Source organism: Syngnathus floridae, chromosome 11, assembly GCF_059516105.1.
Source record: "Syngnathus floridae isolate MCC-2025c chromosome 11, RoL_Sflo_1.0, whole genome shotgun sequence".
NCBI lineage: Eukaryota > Metazoa > Chordata > Actinopteri > Syngnathiformes > Syngnathidae > Syngnathus > Syngnathus floridae.
In genome coordinates, this window is record NC_142423.1 from 6,851,873 (window position 1) to 6,872,104 (window position 20,232).

The 20,232-nt window shown below is 43.2% G+C and overlaps 4 protein-coding genes across 4 annotated transcripts; 3 read left to right on the plus strand and 1 right to left on the minus strand.

Moving 5' to 3' along the window:
- Positions 1 to 664: 664 nt before the first annotated feature.
- Positions 665 to 11,535, plus strand: prkcda (protein kinase C, delta a). Its single transcript, XM_088390142.1, has 18 exons — positions 665 to 840; positions 3,233 to 3,363; positions 3,473 to 3,672; positions 3,748 to 3,814; positions 4,145 to 4,301; positions 4,572 to 4,603; positions 5,369 to 5,454; positions 5,914 to 6,043; positions 6,128 to 6,228; positions 6,531 to 6,630; positions 6,773 to 6,903; positions 7,009 to 7,182; positions 7,267 to 7,358; positions 9,088 to 9,150; positions 9,336 to 9,474; positions 9,681 to 9,869; positions 9,985 to 10,113; positions 10,536 to 11,535. Exons 2-18 carry the CDS (start codon positions 3,255 to 3,257, stop codon positions 10,692 to 10,694), a joined length of 2,058 nt encoding a protein of 685 aa, XP_088246268.1. The 5' UTR covers positions 665 to 840; positions 3,233 to 3,254; the 3' UTR covers positions 10,695 to 11,535.
- Positions 11,536 to 11,741: 206 nt separating this feature from the next.
- On the plus strand, positions 11,742 to 14,737 carry rft1 (RFT1 homolog). Its single transcript, XM_088390882.1, has 10 exons — positions 11,742 to 11,937; positions 12,008 to 12,093; positions 12,173 to 12,295; positions 12,372 to 12,663; positions 12,741 to 12,875; positions 12,997 to 13,257; positions 13,332 to 13,476; positions 13,641 to 13,746; positions 13,855 to 14,104; positions 14,187 to 14,737. Exons 1-10 carry the CDS (start codon positions 11,875 to 11,877, stop codon positions 14,349 to 14,351), a joined length of 1,626 nt encoding a protein of 541 aa, XP_088247008.1. The 5' UTR covers positions 11,742 to 11,874; the 3' UTR covers positions 14,352 to 14,737.
- A 139-nt stretch (positions 14,738 to 14,876) lies between these two features.
- mustn1a (musculoskeletal, embryonic nuclear protein 1a) lies at positions 14,877 to 16,146 on the plus strand. Its single transcript, XM_088390890.1, has 3 exons — positions 14,877 to 15,193; positions 15,264 to 15,384; positions 15,761 to 16,146. Exons 1-3 carry the CDS (start codon positions 15,185 to 15,187, stop codon positions 15,856 to 15,858), a joined length of 228 nt encoding a protein of 75 aa, XP_088247016.1. The 5' UTR covers positions 14,877 to 15,184; the 3' UTR covers positions 15,859 to 16,146.
- Positions 16,147 to 16,212: 66 nt separating this feature from the next.
- On the minus strand, positions 16,213 to 20,196 carry ruvbl1 (RuvB-like AAA ATPase 1). Its single transcript, XM_088390885.1, has 11 exons — positions 19,904 to 20,196; positions 19,480 to 19,566; positions 19,272 to 19,404; positions 18,347 to 18,498; positions 18,115 to 18,204; positions 17,594 to 17,743; positions 17,450 to 17,513; positions 17,180 to 17,378; positions 16,818 to 16,920; positions 16,647 to 16,738; positions 16,213 to 16,513 (listed from the first exon to the last, which is right to left on the minus strand). The coding sequence occupies exons 1-11, from the start codon at positions 20,042 to 20,044 to the stop codon at positions 16,354 to 16,356; spliced, it is 1,371 nt and encodes a 456-aa protein (XP_088247011.1). The 5' UTR covers positions 20,045 to 20,196; the 3' UTR covers positions 16,213 to 16,353.
- Positions 20,197 to 20,232: the final 36 nt, after the last annotated feature.

Consider the following 20,232-nt stretch of genomic DNA (forward strand, 5'->3'; position numbering starts at 1 on the left):
AGTGTTTGAAAAAGTATATTTGTGTAAGTTATATGTTTTTGCCCTGTGAAAATATAAGGAATTAATTACTGGCAGGCATTTTCCATTGACACGTATAGCAGAAATATAGATGTGGACATAAAATAGATTATAGTGGGAGGACATTTTGTTTATGGAAAGAAAAGATCAGTGACAGAGCCAAATCTTCCTCCTCCTTGTTAGGGTGAAGCAACTGTTGATGTGCTATGTGCATTTGTGTGGATGCAGAGCCTTGTTTACTGCCAAAAACTCCTCCACCGCCCACTCCCATAGGCCCTTCCGTGTATACTATGGAGAATGAGCTCCAATGCAAAAGGCCCTATCAGCATTCTATGTTTAGAATAACCGCAATGCCCAGATTTGATTGAGGCTGGATAGAAACAGAAAAGATTATTAAAAACATAAATAAATACAAACACTAACATATTTATATGTTGCTGAGTGTATATCACTTAAAAATTAATGAACTACTTTTTAGTTCTTTTACAATTTTTTTAGTTTTTGTTTGTTCATATAAAGATGACCATACACAATCAGATGCCTACACATCCACCCTCCCATTATTAAAAAAAAAGAAAAACATGACTAAACTTTTTGGACTCAACCATGCGTGCGCCAACACGGTGGAGCGCGCGTCCGCGCTCACGTCCGTGTGTCAGGTAGACGTCACCATGTGCGGGGAGGGCGTCGGGAGCGCGCCGCGCCACACTTCCTCAATCGAGAGTATCACAGAGTGAAAAAAGGAGGCGACGAGAAAGAAAAGAAAGAAAGAACTTCGATCCGTGCGGCGGTGAAGAGACAACGGACAATTTGCAGGACGAGGTGAGTCAGCTCTTGACAACCTTTTGTTTGTCGACTTTTTTTCCGCCTAGTTCGGACTTGTGCAAAACGTCCCTCAGATAGAGACTTTAATGGCACCGTTTCATTTGTCACTCACTAACGCCTCTGGTCTGATATGGTGGCTAGCTTCACAAACGATGCGGCAATGACTACGCTGTGCATCGCTGCATGTTGCTGCTTGTTTAAACAACGCTTAAGTTTTCCCGACATTAGTTTAGCTATTCATAGAAACACCCGCAAAGTAAGCACGCTGCATGGATGCGGTGGAATATGTGAGCTGTCACATCGTCTTTGACTCAACCGGGTCGATTTCGGAAAAAAAAGTACTCCGCCAAACAAACCGACCAAACCGGCCGCCAACTTTTGCTATTGGCGCCTTAAAACCCAACGGTGTTTTTTGTCTAATTATAGTGTATTGTTTTTATTGGTCCGCTCTGTTAAGTGCTATTGAGTTGCTTTGCATTCCGCTCACTGTATTTCAGTGTGAAGTAGTGGAAGGTAACGTTCCTGTAACATCCAACATCAACAAAGATAACAGTCCAGATTGAAGTGTTGAAGCATCTTCTTGATGAGGGCCTTCAAAATACACCAGAACAGCATTCCCGACTCCATAGCAAATGATCCAATGTCACCCAAGTGAATTGGCCCAGATAATATTTATCTAGACAACTAGTGACTTATTATTCCCAACCAAGTAATATTCTTCTGTTTTAATTCTTAGTCAGTCAAAGTGTCGCGACTCGTGCTGTCCTTGGGGATAACTAGTACTTGCTGGCACTTTTTTTTTTTTAGGACACCACTTTAATCAGAGCACAAATGCCTCTGTGTTTGCAATATCTCATCCTGCTTCCTATCTTCTACTTCACAGTTAGGAGGAAAAGAGTTAATCGAGGGTAATTAACTTAAAAAAAGTGGTTCTTTACTCAACTTTGCAAGAAGCCAATCATTTTGCATTGCTTATAAGTCCCATCAAAAAGACAAACGGTAGCTCATTACTGGTGACTGCCAATATTAGCGGTTAGGTAAACCTTGACTTTTTAAAACCACACAAAACACTCCATCTGAATACACCCATCAACTATTTTGAATCATGTCATCGTGGTGTGAATTTAAGTGTTATTGTTCCTGTAATTGAATGGCGACCAATCTAGGATGTTCTCTTCCCCAAATCAGCTGGGCTCTGACAACAAAGAAGCAGTATGGCTGCGCTGTTGTAAGAGTTGCCATCACATTTTGAAAGTATTCAAGATTTCTTTACAAAGAAGCCACTGGCTTCCGCCACGCTGGATGACTGCGCTTGCAATGCTCTCCTAATGTTCAGAACTGCTCTTTTGCTTTAATCGTAAAACCTGTTAGCTAAGATTGTCTTTGCAATGATGAAGAAAGCATCCTCGCCAGCAACCACATGTTTGTGTCACTCAGACATTCTCGGAAGGAGGCACACAATGGTGGCAAGAGAAAGGTGTCCAACTTTAAATTCAAGCGAGGGGACAAATCAAAACTGTGCATGCTCGACTAATCGATCGGGAGTGCCCTCTATCACATAGCACAATGTGTGTATTGATTATATTTTAAAACACTGTGGCCACAGTCAATGACTGACTTTACCCCCCACCCCACTCACACACTTGACTCGTCTTTCACATGACTGATTTACTTCCCAGTGCGCTTGTCTGTTCTTTACTCTTCTGGTCTCAGTGTGGGCGGTTACGGGTTGAGGAATTACCGAGCTTCCTGTGGAGCGCCGAGTGCTTGTGTTGGAGTCGAGACATGTAGAGGCTCGCTTTGTCGCGGGAGGCATGTCCTACATCTTTGCAGCTGCTCTCTTTCCCCCCACCAAAAACCATGAATCCGTGTGGACTAAACTTTCAGAGGTCACGAATGATGATACACATGTCAATTCTGAATCATGTGTGTATTACATTGAACGCAAACACCTCAAGTGTGCTAAAATTTGGAAGAAAAATATGCCTGAAAAGCACGTTCCATCTGCATGAGCTGATTGAGCATTCAAGGATTCACTAGTACAGACTTGCATAAAGTTGACGAGGGTAAAAAGTCACATTGCTTTTGTTTGTGGTATTGCAAAAGCCATTTACATGCAAACTAAATGCAAATTTTGGTCCGCCCCAGCCGCACGGGCCTCATACTGTAACTGTCATTGGCCACAACTTAAAATCAAGTGATCAGATGAGGCTTTCTCTAATTTCCCGGTGTTTCATGTAATGTCACAAAAAGTACGGCATCACTCCTGAATATTTCCCATGGAAAACTCGAGTGCCACAGCTCAAGAAAGTGGTTAGTACGGGAATTAAAGCATCCCTCGAGATGTACGCTGAGTAACACTCCCTTATTTGTCTGTCTTTGGCCACAGCTGACTTTCGGGACTTGTCACCATGGCTCCTTTCCTGAGGATTGCCTTCACCACGTTCGACCTGGGTACCCTGCCGCCTTCGTCTGACCCACCTTTCTGCGCAATTAAAATGAAGGAGGCCTTGACCACTGGTGAGAAAATCATTAACTTCAAGTTGTGTGTTGTGTGCTTGGGGAGCGTCACTATTTACTTTACGATTCGTCCAAAGCTCTTTTTAGCATCTCGCCTTCTGTTCCCTAGAACGAGGGAAGACTCTAGTTCAGCGGAAACCCACAATGTATCCAGCCTGGAAGGCCAGTTTTGATGCACACATCTATGAGGGCCGTGTGCTGGAGGTGCTGCTGATGAAGACGGCGGAGGAGGCGCTCGCCGAGGTCACGGTTGGCGTGTCCGTGCTCGCTGAGCGCTGCAAGAAAGCCAACGGGCGTGCTGAATTCTGGGTAGGACAGCTCAAGTTGCTTCTGTGTACTAAGATAAGCATGGCTTTCTTTCTGAATTTGTGTTTGTGTGTTCAGGTGGATCTTCAGCCTTCTGGGAAAGTCATGATGGCAGTGCAGTACTTTCTTGAGGGAGTGGATTCAGGTGGGGGGAAGAAAAAAATCAGTCTGACTATCTCTCAATTAACACAGTGATGCTTGCATGTGTTCATGAGAGACCCCTTTGCAAGTGGCTCATTGAGAAAATAGGTTTTCAGAGCAAGAAATTAAAGTGGGTGAATGATTTTTTTTTTTCTTCAGCCCACTGCTAACTTGAGCATTCCCAAGCAGCGTGTCGATCAGTCTTATCCGTCGTCCGGCTCATAGGAAAACAATGACACCAAACAAGCACTTCGACACAATTAAGAGATTAAAGATGTCTGAGTGGATTAGAATCAACATGTCATGTCTGTGACATGAACTTTGTTTCTGCCAGAGAGTAAACATGCCGCAAAGGAAGAAGAAGCCCCCACCCTCAACCGTAGACGAGGTGCCATCAAGCAGGCAAAGATCCACTTCATCAAGAATCACGAGTTCATCGCCACCTTCTTCAGGCAGCCCACATTCTGCTCTGTGTGTCGAGAATTTGTCTGGTGAGTTCAGACTATTTTCCCTTCTGGGGACTTTAAGGAAACTTCTAAACCATTGCTTCTTAGTCCATTCATAGCAGCAATGGACTAAATTGTGTTGAAATTCGTTTTGGTCTCAGCAGGAAGTTACGCCAAAAAGGAAGCCACGGTTTACACATTGGTGTGCTTAAACTGCTCATTATATCAAATGAAGAATCTATGACTAACCACTTTAAATTGCTGTGGTCAAAAAAAAAAAATTGTAATGGACACATTTGTGTTTTGCTCTCACAGGGGACTCAACAAGCAAGGCTACAAATGCAGACGTAAGTGAACTGTCATTTTAACGTCCCTCTGCTTTTGCAGTGACTTGCAAAAGTGATTCTTTTTTTTTCTCATGTTCTCAATTGGAGAATGAAGAAAAAACACTCACTACCTCAAAACATGGTTGGGGGGGGAAAAAACACTTACTGAAAGCAATGAAAAGACTATAGCTTTCAGTTTCCAAACTGTTATGTTATCTTGTTATTCCCTCCTGTCTCTTGCTGGCCTACACTTACACTGCTGTTCACCAATTGAAGCTTTGACCCCTTTTTACGCGCACAATCTTGTGTTATGGCGACTTTGCCAAGTGGGTAACAGCGCATTGTTATGTTTGAGTTCTATGAGCAAAGGTGGCGGTTGGGACTGGCACATAAATTACGACACGTCATGGCATGTCTACATTTTAAGTGAGCTTGTCCAAATTTACCATGTGCTTTGATTGTACGGATGAACTTCAAATTGCTTTACAAAGCTGTGAAAACCGGCATTGAAGAAAGAAAGCTACTGCTTTTTATCGCTTCAAAATATTGGATGGCGGGAGCAATTACAATGGTTGGATTAAGTTCCCACGTAGAGAATGGACTGCCCACCGCTGGTCAAGCGTGACCAAGGATTAAGCATGGCATGGAATGTCTATTCTGAGAGCGGGTTAAAAAAAAAAAATCCTTTACATTTTTGTAATTCCACCATACCTGCAGGGGCATGCCACAGACTTCAATTGATTTAAAATATGAAGATGATGTGATTCATATGACATTCTGTTTCAGAATGCAACGCGGCCATCCACAAGAAATGCATCGACAAAATAATCGGCAGATGCACCGGCACCGCCGCAAACAGTCGGGATACCGTGGTATGTAACACACAAATTGGCTGTGTAAATATCTTAAAGAAAACAAACAAGCGTGGCCATATTGAATCATGTGGGTTGCCAGGTCAGAGTTTAGGACAGAGGCAGGGTCCACGAATTGTAAGCTCATCAATAGCGAAGGATAAAGCTAGCTCAAAGACCAAGCGACCGAGCGAGAGAGAGGGAGATAGGATGGAAATGATCAAGCTCACATATCCACACAGTGGACAGCGCAAGATGGGATTAGCTTCCATGATGCACGGCAGGCACAGCGGGGTGTGGAAGAAACAACAATTTGGGATCTACCAGGGAGTTGAGAAAGGAGCTAAAATGATCAGGCAGATTTACAAAGCTGTGAGACCGCTCCTAAAGATTCCGTTGCCGAGGCCCACCAATAGCAACGTGAGATCTCTTTTGCTACGGCTGACTAACGGAAAGAACGGATGGCGTTTGTTCCCGCAGTTCCAGAAGGAACGCTTCAACATCGACATGCCGCATCGCTTCAAGAGCCACAACTACATGAGTCCCACCTTCTGCGACCATTGTGGGAGCCTGCTTTGGGGTCTTGTCAAGCAGGGCCTGAAATGTGAAGGTACAACACGGACGCTTTTCACCATAGCATCATTTTGGAATCAACCGGGATTGTTTTGCTAAGCCGCTTTGTTGTGTCTTCAAGATTGTTCCATGAACGTTCACCACAAGTGTCAGCATAAAGTGGCCAACCTTTGTGGTATCAACCAGAAACTTTTAGCTGAAGCGCTCACACAAGTCAGCCAGGTGAGTTGAGAGAAGACAAACTTGCTTTTAGTGGTTCCAGCTGTAAATTTCACAAAAGCAGTAAAGTGTAATCTAATCCAGTCAACGCAAGTCTCTTTCCATCTCACTGCGCTCCAAACATTCACTTTACTTTGCTTTTATAGTGCGTCGACATTAAATTTACATTTCCCTAACCTTGTGTTGCAAATCTTGCTGTCTTTAAGGACTAAAATCACTTCCAAACAATTTATTGTGTCTATGTTTTATGTCTTCATTGCAAAATTACTTATTTTAACTCCTACTTTTTTTTTTTTGTTAATCAGAAATCCTTCACTCGCCGCTCTGATCCGAACCTCGATACAAATTTAGCTGATATTGGAATCTACGATGAGGTCAATAAGCTGTCTGAACTGAATATCAATGGTCAGTGAGTATTTGCGTGTCCTAACGTTTTACTGTTACTCACTATATGATATTCAGTTTGTTTGTTGTGATCCTTCATTAGTAATAATTTACTGTAACCTTTTTGTGTGTGTGTGTGGTGTTTTTTTTTTTTTTTTGTTAGATACAAGCCAATACAGCAGCATTTGGCATGGTTCGGGCCCGCAGCCTCAGACTCGCCTTACACACCTCACCCGCATTAACGTGGACAACTTTGTCTTCCACAAGGTCCTGGGGAAAGGCAGCTTTGGCAAAGTAAATGGAGACATTTAATGCCCTATTTTTTACAATTTGACAGGCAGTGGATTGACTTGACTTGTAAGATTGGGCCTTAATAGATAAGCATTATCTCTGCATCAGGTTCTCTTGGCAGAACTAAAAGGTCAGGAGGAGTACTTTGCTGTGAAGGCTCTGAAGAAAGATGTGGTGCTAATGGATGATGACGTGGAGTGCACTATGGTGGAGAAGCGGGTCTTGGCTTTAGCCTGGGATAACCCTTTCCTCACACACCTTTATTCAACCTTCCAGACGAAGGTAAGCGTCACTTCCGTTCTGCCGTTAGTACCGATTCTTCTTGCTTACTAAACGATGAATGCTTAATGACATGTTTGACTGCAGGAACATCTGTTCTTTGTGATGGAGTATTTGAACGGTGGGGACCTAATGTTTCATATTCAGGAAAAAGGACGATTTGATCTCATCAGATCTACGTAAGAAAAAGACACATACACACGAAAGATCAAATGGAAAGCAAACACAAGTCAAATAGAGATGATGTTTGTTCTCTGTGTATACCTCTCTTTGCTGCCCTCCCTTTATGGGATTTTTTTATTTTTTAAACTTTGATTTCACTGTCTCCTGATGGGCCAAGGCTGGTGTCCTTTTGTTGGCGCTCTCATATGAGCACAATGGCCTTGTAAGGACTGAGCTTTACTGTGTACTGTTTGTCAGGAGCTATCCATTACTACCACCCACCTCTCTCCTTGCCGCCGGGGCGTTCCCTTCAACAAACTCATAATGACGCTGGCACATGGGTGACAAAGTGGAAAAAGTCTGAAACTGAACCAGCAAGCTGGCCTTTAAAAAAAATAATTGCCTCATTGACAAAGCTAACAGCTAAGTTAGTCTTCAACATACAAACAGCCTTTGTCCCTCCCCACTAGCTGTACAATGTAAGATGGAAAAAAAAACCCACACATATCCAGCCTGGCAGAGCAAGTTTTCCCAGGTATCGAATGTGTATAAGGATAAACATAAAAGAACACTAAAATATTGTCTACAACTAACAGCAGCTCAGAATTGAAATGCTAGTAAAATCCCATCAGTGAGGGTGTCAAAAAAAATGAACAAAAATTTTCATCGGGCCACATTTAAACTTAGCATTGCGCCTGCATATGTGCAACTGCTTTACGCTAACTCACACACACACACACACACACACACACACACACACACACACACACACACACACACACACACACACACACACACACACACACACACACACACACACACACACACACACACACACTCCGCATATGTAAATAAGCATCAGGCTCAGTTTGTGCTCAAGCTGTCACGGCCGAGTGAAATGTTGATGTTCCGTTGGGTTATGCAATATTTTTCTTGAGGCTATGACTGAACCGCTTGCTGGGTTTCAAGTGGCCTCTCACGCTGCAGAGGCACCGTTCGAACCAAAGGATCCAGTTAGTGTAGACGACAGGCACAGCCTATTCAAATTGATTTACGCTAGCTTCGTGCAAGCGGTTGGACTCCACTTCAAGGTGGTTCAAAAAGAGGAGCACATAAAACACTTGCAAAGCAAGTGGACTTCAGCTTTAAGTTTATCGACTTGATTTAGTTCGAAGTCACGGCAACACATTTACTCTTTTGTTGTACTAAGCGGCCAAATTCTTTCCTATGTTGCATGTTCCATGCGCTCCCATGGTTAGCATACAACATTTCCTCTTTGTTGTTACTGTAATTTTTTTCTTCGGGCATCACAAAAAATATCAAACCTTAATCCTTTTAAATTTACAAGACTCGAGGCTGGTTGAATTCAATAGATGCCAATTAATCTGTATTACAATATATGATCTATTATGCATAAATATTTTGGTTTTATAATTTAGTCTTATGCTGAAATAAACACAAATGTCCTAAACAAACTAAACCCAAATAAACACTTTTTTTTTTTTTTTTTTTTTAATATGCAGTCATTTGTTCAACCTGACACAGATAAGCGGGTCACTCGAGACACTCGACACTCAGCTTTCACATGATAGCAGTGTCATTCACCTGCCTCCTACTCCATACAAATGTCCCCCTCAATAATTTACGTGCACGCTGAAAGGAGCCCCCTGTAAACGGCGCCGTTCAGCTTCCCGCAGTGGGCATGTTGCTGACATCTCTCTGTCTCCACCATCTTTGTCCTTGCAGGTTTTACTCTTCTGAGATCATTTGCGGCCTTCAGTTCTTGCATTCCAAAGGAATCATCTACAGGTTAGTAAGCCGTGCTTCACTTTTTAACTGCATAGCATAATTTTGTGGAAAGCGGAAACAACTATTTTCACACTTGCTGATAAACTATCAACACCTTACTGCATGTTCAGTATTGTCTAATCAAAACAAAATCTCGAACCACTCATTTTTGTTTCTAATGCTGCTTGGTTTTTTTGTTCTTGCAGGGATCTAAAGTTAGACAACGTGATGCTGACTCATGAGGGACACATTAAAATCGCAGACTTTGGCATGTGCAAGGAAAACGTCTTTGGAGAGAACCGGGCCACAACTTTCTGCGGTACACCAGACTACATAGCTCCTGAGGTACTTTGCGCTTGATGCTTTACTGAGACTGCAGCAGTTTCCCAAAAAAAAAAAAAAAAAGCTGTTAAATTGCTGCACAAATTGCGCAAATCAGGAAGCCGCATACAGGAACTGCAAAGATGTAGATAATTTCCCTGTTTGCTATGTCTTAACTTTTAACTGCATTGTTCCTGTGAGGAGTTTAAGCATATTTTATTTATTCCTAGATTTTGCTGGGCCAGAAATATTCTTTCTCAGTGGACTGGTGGTCATTCGGTGTGTTGCTGTACGAAATGCTCGTCGGACAGTCGCCGTTCCACGGAGATGATGAGGATGAGCTCTTTGAGTCCATCCGCATGGACACCCCCCACTACCCCCGCTGGATCAACAAGGAAGCCAAGGAGCTGCTGGAGCGGGTCTGTACCACTACTACTTCTGTACATCTCAGAGCAGCTATTCCTCAGAAAGCTTTTTTTTTTTTTTTTTTTTTTTTTGATAAACATTTTCTCTTTATGATTATTCTCCCTCTAGTTATTTGAAAGAGATCCCACACGTAGGCTTGGGATCTTGGGTGATATCCGTTTACACTCGTTCTTCAAGTCCATTGACTGGACGGCCTTGGAGAACAGGGAGGTGGAGCCACCCTTCAAGCCCAAAGTGGTATGGCATACACACACATACTCGATTTGAGAAACCCTCCTAAGCGTGTCACGTTTGTAACGAATGCAGATGTTTTGTTCTTCACGGGATATATTGGCCCTGAACTCGCTACCCCCTTCTGCGTAGCGTGCGGCACTGTTGCGCTATTTTCGGGAATGTCTGCTGTACGCGCACTTGCTCCTTTTTTTTTTCCTGCTCCTCTTATTTATTTATTTATTTATTTATTTATTGTTGTGTTATTTATTCATTATTCAGCACGCTTTTGTTATACTTGTTTACTTGTTTGTCTGTTGTGAGCCATGTCTTGTCACCGTGGGATAGGGGGGAACGAAATTTCGGTTTCTTTGTGTGTCTTTGGCATGTGGAGAAATTGACAATAAAGCTGACTTTGACTTTGACTTTGACTTTGCTCCTGATTACAGAGAGCACCGAACGACTGCAGCAACTTTGATCGAGAGTTCCTGAGCGAGAAGCCCCGCCTGTCCCACAGTGACAAGAACTTCATAGACTCCATGGACCAGTCGGCATTTGCTGGCTTTTCTTTCATGAACCCCAAGATGGAGCTTCTCTTAGAGAAGTAATCCCTGAATGAACAGTGAGACTTGGTTTACAAAGCCATTGTTTAGGTGCAGTTCACTTTTTGTGTCACATGGTTAAACCTGCCAAATAGCTGCTCCACCAGCAGAATTTGCGTCATGTTATTTTAAGCACAAATTGCTCTCCCGGGGTACTAGTCGATATATTTGGAGGTACTGTATATATTAAGCCTAATGTGTTCGAATGCATGCGTCAAGCTATTGTGTAGCCTGTAAGAAATAATAATACAGTAATAATAATAACGGTGGTAGGTTGAAAAATGCTTAACATTCCATTTAACGTCACTACTGCCCTCTTGTGTATGTTTTGGGGTAGTAATCAGTTCAAGCCAGCAAATAATTCAGGATTTAATGTACATTGAATTTAGTACATTGATCTAAAATCAACCTTAGTGTATTCCTCTTGAATTATGGATTTTAATAATGATTGTGTTGTTTATGTTATCACATCACATTTGACTGAATAGGTGTCCTGCTATGGAACATGGAATTGACCCGCCAGTCTTCCATAGCTTTGACCGTTGATGATATTCCAAAGCATTTGAGCTGGCCTGCCTTACAATATTCTGAAAACAAAACCGCCAGTGAAAAAAAAATGTTAAAAATCTTAAAAAGTAGACATTTGAATCTTACATGGTACTTTAAATTCACATGACTATAAAGTTAATGAATGTTACTTGAATTCAGACATGTGTAGTTGGAAGTAGTATATAGATAGTGTATATTGGTGTAGCATGTATATTGATCGGTACCTTGTGGATTTTTTTATTTTTAATGTCTCCATCTTTTACATTAATTAAAAAAACACACCTGAGCCTCCAAATTATTTCAGTTTCTGTCTTCGTAATTTATAGAAATTCATTTGAAAATTACAATGTAACGTATTTAATTTTATTGTATGGTTTTGATACGTATAATCTGTTATTGTATCTTTAATTTAAGATATTGTTGGGAAACAAATGCATATCCACCAATAGCGTCGCGCGTAGCATTAATGACGTCATTACGTAAATACGTCTGTACAAATGTGTACGGAAGTGGAAATCATCGAGTTCCCGTCATGCGTGTTCACTACGCGAACTGGTTCTTCCTCTGTAAGTAGTAGAAAAAAGAATTATGTATTCAATGTCGAAAACTTGAGTTAGAGAGATAAAGTGGCTGAAAAATGAGCTCGCAGGACGTACTGAAGAACGCGTCCACTCTCGCTTCGTACAATGTGCTGCTACAGGTGCGTAAATGCTAATGTGAGCTCATTTACGTATGAAATGTCTCCTGTTAATGTTATTGTTCCTTGTCAGGTGATGTTCCGTGTGCTCACATTCTTATTGAACGCGTTCACCCTGCGTTTTGTATCCAAAGAGCTCATTGGAGTGGTGAACGTCAGGTAAGTGATGAACTGTGCTATCATTTCAGCTCAATTTTTTTTATAACAGTAATGTGTGTTATTGTCTTCATGTTTTCAGGCTAACACTGCTGTACTCCACGCTAGTATTTTTGTCTCGAGAAGCCTTTCGAAGAGCCTGTCTCAGTGGCTCTGAGGGGGGGAAGCACAACTGGAGACAGCTCATCAACCTTCTATGGCTGACGTGAGCAATACCCACCACTGTATTTTAACTGTGTAACATTTGCTTGCCTTTTTTAAAAGCAGACTTGGTCTGTCAGGTTGCCTCTAGGTGTACTATGGGGAGCCCTGTTAGCCGCGGTGTGGCTCTGGCTCCTGGAGGTGCCGGACCCTCAAGTCGTTCCTTTCTACGGCCCCGCTGTGGTGCTGTTCGCCCTAGCAGGGATGCAGGAGCTCCTGGCCGAGCCTCTTTGGGTACTGGCCCAGGCCCACATGTTTGTGAGGCTAAAAGTGGTCGCTGAGAGCTTGGCCATGCTGGCTAAGTGCAGTATGACGGTGGTGCTGGTGGTGTCTGCCCGGGAGTGGGGCCTTTACATCTTCTCTGCTGCTCATGTAGGAATTTGCTTTCACATTGTATGTGTTATTTCTTAATGTAAGATGAATAACTTGATTCTTTTGGTATGTTTTAGCTCGTGTACACAGGGGTCCTAGTGCTGTGCTACGTGGTTTACTTTATTCGTTTCTTGCCATCCAAAGAGGCGACTAAGAGTAATTTTCCCCTGCGTGACATCAGAGATCTGATGCCTCACACAGCTAATGGAGAGGTAGTGTGATTGTTTATTTTTGCTCATTTGTTACAAGCTAAAGTCATGAACGTTAGTCCAGTAATACCAGTTTTGATGACAAATTTGACATGAACCTCTCAGAGCATCTGTCTGTTTCTAGCCGCTGGTGGACTGGACCGTGGCCCGACTCACCTGGAGCTTCTTCAAGCAGTCGTTCCTCAAGCAGATCCTGACTGAAGGCGAGCGCTACGTCATGACCTTCCTGAACGTGCTCAGCTTTGGCGACCAGGGCGTTTACGACATTATCAACAATCTGGGCTCCATGGTGGCGCGCTTCGTCTTCTTGCCGATCGAGGAGAGCTTCTACATCTTCTTCGCCAAAGTGCTGCAGAGAGGCCGTGATGTGAAAAGCCAGAAGCAGGTGTGCGCAGGCTGGCTTTATTGTGAATGAATATCGAGGAGTTGAAGTTGATAATATACGATTGTTGTCTTCAGGAAGATGTTGGTGTCGCAGCAGATGTGCTACAATGCCTGCTGAAACTGGTGCTGGTGATTGGCCTCATTATTGCAGTCTTTGGGTACGCTTACTCAGGACTGGCCCTGGACATTTATGGTGGATCCCTGTTGAGCAGTGGAGCAGGTAACATGGGAAATATGTATTCTCTGAGCTTTGGTAATTAATTGGCCCATTGGTCTTTTGACACTTCGAATAACAAAGATGTGAATTACAGGCATAACATTTGACTTTGTACCTAACTTTATTTCTATATATTGAAGAAATTTCAATTCACTTTTCTGATGAAGGCCCATCTTTGCTGAGATGTTACAGCTGCTACGTCCTCCTGTTGGCTGTCAACGGCGTGACCGAGTGTTTTGTGTTTGCCGCAATGAGCCAGGAGGAGGTTGACAAGTAGGCAATGACACTTCTATTTATTTCACTGGGAAAAAGTACTTTTAGAAATGAATGTTAAACGAATTAAACATTTATGTCAGGCAAGCTCCGTGTTTTCCTTTCTAGGTACAACTTGGTGATGCTGGCCCTGTCGGTGTCTTTCCTCTTCCTGTCCTACGTGTTGACGTGGTGGGCAGGCGGCGCAGGCTTCATCCTGGCTAACTGCCTCAACATGGCCCTCCGCATCACGCACAGCGTCCTGTACATCCGCCGCTACTTCCTGTCCAGCCCGTGGAAACCTCTGCGTGGGCTGCTGCCCTCACCGCCGCTATGCCTCATGCTCGCCGTCAGTGCGGCCGTCACAGCCGTCAGTGAGGTATCGTCAAACGCCTCACGGCTTATTTTGACTTCGGGGTCTCGATAGCGTTTGTATGACCAGTGCCTGTTTTTGTTGGCAGGCAGCTTTCTGCTGCGACAGCGGCTGGCTCCTCAGGTTGGTCCATGTCGGCGTGGGAGCGGCGTGTCTGCTTTTTGTTCTCGGAACGGTTTTGCTCACAGAAACTCAACTGGTGATGTTTGTGAGGACTCAGCTTTTGCCGCAGTACGGGAAAAAACACGCTTAGCTTGAAGGACTGCAACAAGTGAATTATTCTTTTTTTTTAATTTAGAATAATGTAGAAAAGTTAAATATTTCAGTAATACAATTTCATTATGATAATGTGATGGACTATGGGCAAAAATTAAAGCGGCAACTGTAATTTATTATATTTTTTAAATGAAAGAGAATCTCTGAATGTTCAGAACCCCCATTTGGATTGCAGTTTTTGTATTGCATAAAAGAACGGTGCCAGGATGAGTTGTCCAGGGTGGAGCTCAACTTCCATAGCTGACATCATGCCTGTCATGTTGGAATCAAGCCTGTTGATTTATTAATGATGTTAATTTTTCCCCTATGTAAGGCTTTTTCCAACCATCCATTGCACATAAAAGTCTTCACACCTGTTCTAAATTTTCCGAGCAAAGGTTCAAAGTTTTTGTACCGTATGTTTTTTTCTTGACTTTTCTGCAGGAAAACAGCACGTTTTTTTTTTTTGTTTTTTTTTGGGCAGAACCACAAATTGCTAAGCTTACAGTTGATCTTCCTCCAAACTTACCACAAGTTAATGAAGCAGCCGTCAGTGCTGGGGAATGATGTCATTAAGGGAAAGAACTGGAAGCAACATTCTTTTTGGGCTTTTTTTTTTTTTTTTTTGTTCAATGAGTTTGTAAATCCCAGCACAGTTCATCTCATCTTGAATAGTTTTACCTCCCCAAGTTCAAAGCTGGGATTCATTTGAGGAGGAGCTTTTACACTCATGACATCATTTGTTAATGTTGAGAAACAGATTTGTTGTCCACTTCCAAGTCAGACTATATATAAACGGGCCACACTGAAGACAGAAGAGCTAACATCACCATGTCCCAAGTAAGAGCGCTTTTTACTGAACGTGTGCTGTCCCAAAGCTTTAATGTTAATCACTGTTGATTTTTCATAGCAACCGCAAGAAGAAGTGCAGCGTCCTGCGGTCAGCCAAGAAGACCTGGCTGAGATGAAGAATAGACTTGGTGGTAGTGGACCAGCGAAGAGCAAAACTTTTGAAGTCATGGAGGAGTGTGGTGAGTGCTCATGCATGCATGCATACAAACGCATTGTGTTGTTGGCTGAAATGAAGTAGTGGCACATATTGGTTGAAGTTAGCAGTAAGCTTATGATGTAGAAAGTTTCCACTCCATTTAAGGCGAAGAGGATTGCTGTAAAGATGGGAGTGTTTTCCCAGTGGAATAAACTGTTTGTGTAGTTTATCCTTTAGGAATACATTAAAATACTCTCCTAATTAGTTTTCTATGACACCACCCAATATTACTATTGTAGGTGCAACAAAATATTTGAAACCCACTTGAACCTTACCTAATATGGTTCATAGAACTTCTGCAGACTACATCACAGGTCAAGTCTGAATTTGTTGATTGTTGTTTGTTCAACTGTCCACAGAGAAAATGGGCAAAACTGCTCCATCCGTGTTCAGTGGCGTGAGGTCAGGAGGAGAGACGGCTTTGAACACGCGCTCAGGTCGACCCGCCAGGAAGTAGACCAAGACCACCTTAGCACTTGTGGCTCAGTGTTTGGTGGGCAAGCCAGGTTTTTTTTTTTCCCCAAGTCCTTTTCATAAATATTGACTTTTTTTGTCTGTCACAAGTAATTGATTACAGTAGTTTGTTTTCAAAGCACCAAAACTGGTACTATGCTAAAAGTGGATTGTGCACAAATGTCACTATACAGCCTTTAAAAAGTAGAAAATGCTTGTTTTCTACATATATACACAATAGACATGTAAAGCTATTACTGTACATAAAAATGCTGACACAGCAAAATTGTCATTCCTGTTAAATTGTTAATTTCTTGCATGGATATAAAAACCTATGCAAAAAAAATCAAAACCAAAGTACGTATAGGCAAATAATAGATTTATTCAAAAGTTCTGAGGAACTACGCTGTTAATGGAAAAAAAAAAAACATCAGTCAAGATAGAAATAAAACAAACAGAATGGATTATTGAAAAGAATCGCCTGCCGTCCTTACATTTTTCATTTCATAAATTTATGATGCTGATCCTGAAGAATTTTGGCCGAGGACTTGGCGTCATAAAAAAGCTCGTTGATCTCCTCCACTTGCTCCCGCTCGACCGTCTCTTTGCCTTGAACGCGACCGAGCAGGCTGGCCGGTGTCAGGAGCTGAACAGCGTACCTGCCATCAAATGAGACATAAATCAACTACATGGTTCAAGTTGGTGTTTATATATGTCTGACCTGTCCGAATCTTGTTCAAAGTCTTTCCAGAAGATAGAAAGCAACCCAATACTTTCAGCCTGTTTCCATACCTGAGGGTGGTCTTGGCGCCGATCTCTGCAAGGTGCGCGAGTGCTTCCTCGCTGATGCTGAGCCCCTCGGTCTGAGCTCGGATCTTGATAATCTGGAAGAAAAAAGAAGCCATTACATGAGACAAAAGAAAATTGATACATGTGATCAGGATTCCTGCCAGTTCCACTGACCTGCTTCATCTCTTGCGGCGTGTACAGCATGGTACGAATGATCATCACTCTGTCTAGCAGGTCCAGTGGAATCCCATGTGGAGAGCTGATGTCCTCGGTCCCCCTGAGAAGCAAGCATGAAACAAGGTTGGCACAAATGTGAGGGAACATGACTTTCAAAGCTCCTTTTCCATGCTAATCAATACGACGTGATTTTTGCATTGTGACAAGTGGCCACCATCTTTGTGGAATTTCCGAAATGTGTGACAAGTACCACTTGTCATACTCAGGCTCCCTCTAGTGGTACGTGAAATAATCAGTGGCATGTTTACCCAAAAAGACCCTTTTTTTATCAGATTTCCAATATCTTAAAAATGGCCCACCTGATGAGACAGTTTCCCCTGTTGGAGGCAAACACAACGATGGGAGCGATGGTGCTCTCCAGTGCCCTATGGAGATATGTGAAGCACTCTATGTCCAGCATGTGGACCTCGTCCACAAACAGCACTCCAGGCACCAGCTCGGCCACGCCCTGATCGATGTAACGGTTCACCACCTTGTTGATCTCCGCTCGGAGCTTATCTGCAAACACGAAAGGATGGCTGAGCAAAGCAAGCGGACGTGAATGAAGATTTGACGGCAACATTGCCAACCTGTGATTTCTGTCTTTTTGGGCTTCATCAGCTGTCCCATCATGGAAAGAATGTCCTGGCCTCCCTGTGGTGACAACCAAGAACACTTGAGGACTGCACAGAAACTTGTGACATTGAACTCTGAATACTTAATTTTTTTCTAACCTGCGGTTTGGCATTTGCCACATCGAGGTCATGCAGCGTGACGTCTTGGACGATCTCCTTTTTTTTGTGCACGTCTCCCTTTGGCAGTGGCACGTACTCTTCAGCCTCCAGGTCAAACTCAGTGGCAAAAGTGTCACAACGACCTTGTCTCTGCAAAGACACGGGCACAAGGATTCGTTCGTTTCCATGGCAGAACAGGTGGGCTCTTTGAGAGAGGCCTGTCAACAAGCGATGTGTGCCACTGCCCGGCCCTTATTTGCTCACAAAGCCACCTGCACCGATTAAAGGAACAGTCATCGCAACCTGTCAACGGAAGCCACAAGCCTCACTGTAGGAAAGGAGGCATTTGACGAGATGGAGAGATAGCGGAATGAAGAAAAAAAAAAGCTTTTTTGAACACCCTGAAAGGAAGCACAGATTGTCACGCCGAGAGGAGAGAGACGAAAGGCCAGATGGAAAACCCTGCCCATGGCATGAATGGATGAATTGTAGAAGAACAAGTGGAAGGTGTGTGGTGATACCTTGACAGCTCCACTGTTGGCTTCAATGTAGATGACGTCTCCCACCTCCACACGCTCCTTCTGAAGACTCTCGTAAATGCTGGGATCCAACTTTGGAACAAAGAATTAAAAAATTAGCTACATTTTCCCCCAATGTAGATGAGGTAAAAAAAATGTAAACACATGAGGCAACATTTTTGGTTTGGCCCTGTGGCTACAAAATTTTGTCTAAGCACTAAAAATGGTGACAGACCTTGAGCTGCTTGGTGCCCTTCCCCGTCCTCAGACCAATAATGACGTGGCTGATAGTCTTTCCGTAGCCCCCCATCGGGTTCTCCGTCTCACAGGGGGTCAACTCTGTCACCTCACCCTCGTACACCTCCTTCGTCTCTTTGATGCGCAGCCCTGAAAGACGAGTTGACATGAATATCGCACACGCAGTGTCGTGAATTGGGTCTTTGTATTTCCGTGCAAAGCATATTGCTTGTGCACGTGCCCGTGAACATTCCTTCCCATTATTTCTGAGTGACCCTCGTCTCGCATTAGTGCGGCACAAGGAGGCGCCCACAGGTGGCCGACTCTCCACGGTTCAGATCAGAGGGTGTGGACTGTACGTTGTGGTTTTCTAATTCACATGGTGGTGACAACCTCGGAGGAATCTCCATCTCTGACTAGAGATCGGGTTCTAAGGGAGGAGCAGCGGTGCTCTCCATCTACAAAAGGTCTATTTCCTTCCCTGCGACAGGTAACATCAGCAGGGGAATCTTTCCGGCCCATTTCCCCTTCTCAAAATGACTCAGGGGTCAACAAGATACAATAAGTATTGCGCAAAAGGGTTCTGTGATGCCGTTTTACTTGAAGCATATCTTTGTTTGGAGTCCAGATATTATAAATTCAATTTTGAGGTGACCACTTCAGCAGTTTCCTGTTACTTGGCAGGCTGAGGTTGGTTGCCATAGCAACTCACTGATATTTTTTGTTGTTGCGAACTTTGTATTTACAGTTTCATGATGTCAAAATGACAACCGTCAAAGGGGTCATTTAAACAACAAAGCAAATGGAAGACTTGCACAGTACTGTATATTAAAAGAGTTAACTGTGTCTGAATATGCATACTGAATGTTTATAATTAAAACAAATTAAGTGTAAAATTAAAACAAATTAAGTGCTTCTCTCACCGATGGCCCTCCTGAAGTTCTCCATCAGTACTTCTGTCTTTTTAATCTCAGACGAGTAGACCTCGCTGCCCACCATGGGGCAGAAGGGCACCTTGTTGCCCAGCTCCTGTGCTACGGCTAAAGCTAGAGCCGTCTGCAAGAAGAAACATCAACAAGTGAGTGAGGAATGACAAGCGAATACACTGAGACAGCGACTTAATAACGTTACCTTTCCTGTACCAGGTGGCCCAGCCAGTAAAACTGCCCTTCCTGCCATCTTCTTGGAGCGGATGAGCTCCACAATGATGCCACATGCCTGCAAGGTAAATGTTCAGGAACATTATGAAGCATGTGACTTGTGTATATATTTGATTTAATTTTTTTTTTTTTGGTGGTGTGCCGTGAGATTTTTCTAATGTTAAATAGGTAGCAGGTTCAATCCAGGTTGGAATTACTGTCGTGGATTTAACGTTATAGATTTTCTGACTAAACGAGGATTGTTTAGTATTGTGAAACAGCGACTCCACAGGCTAGCAGGTTTAGCTTGGACGTGCACGATGTGCATGCAATCACACAAGATCGTCCTTTTACGAATGCAAGTGTCATCTAAGAGATTATTACAAATAAGAAGAATGTCAAACGGTCAACATTACCTCTCTGGCGGCTTCCTGGCCGACCAAGCCGCACGCCGACTGTTTAGCATTACCGGCCTCGTCCAAACCAAGTCCTTTGACGTGACTATGTGAGGCGATCCGTTGAGTTTTCGTGGTGCTCTTCACCTCCTCGATCTTCATGGTGGCTTAAGTAGATATATCACGTAACCGTAACGCGATTTAAAAGCTAGAAAATAGTCACTTGTGCAGCTATTAGCTTGGAAGCGTGCCACAGTTGCCGCCGCCACCGAAACTCAAAACACAGGAAGAATGGTTACCATGTGGGGTTACTATGGAAAATTGGCGGAAGTGTTACCTCTAAGCGCCGC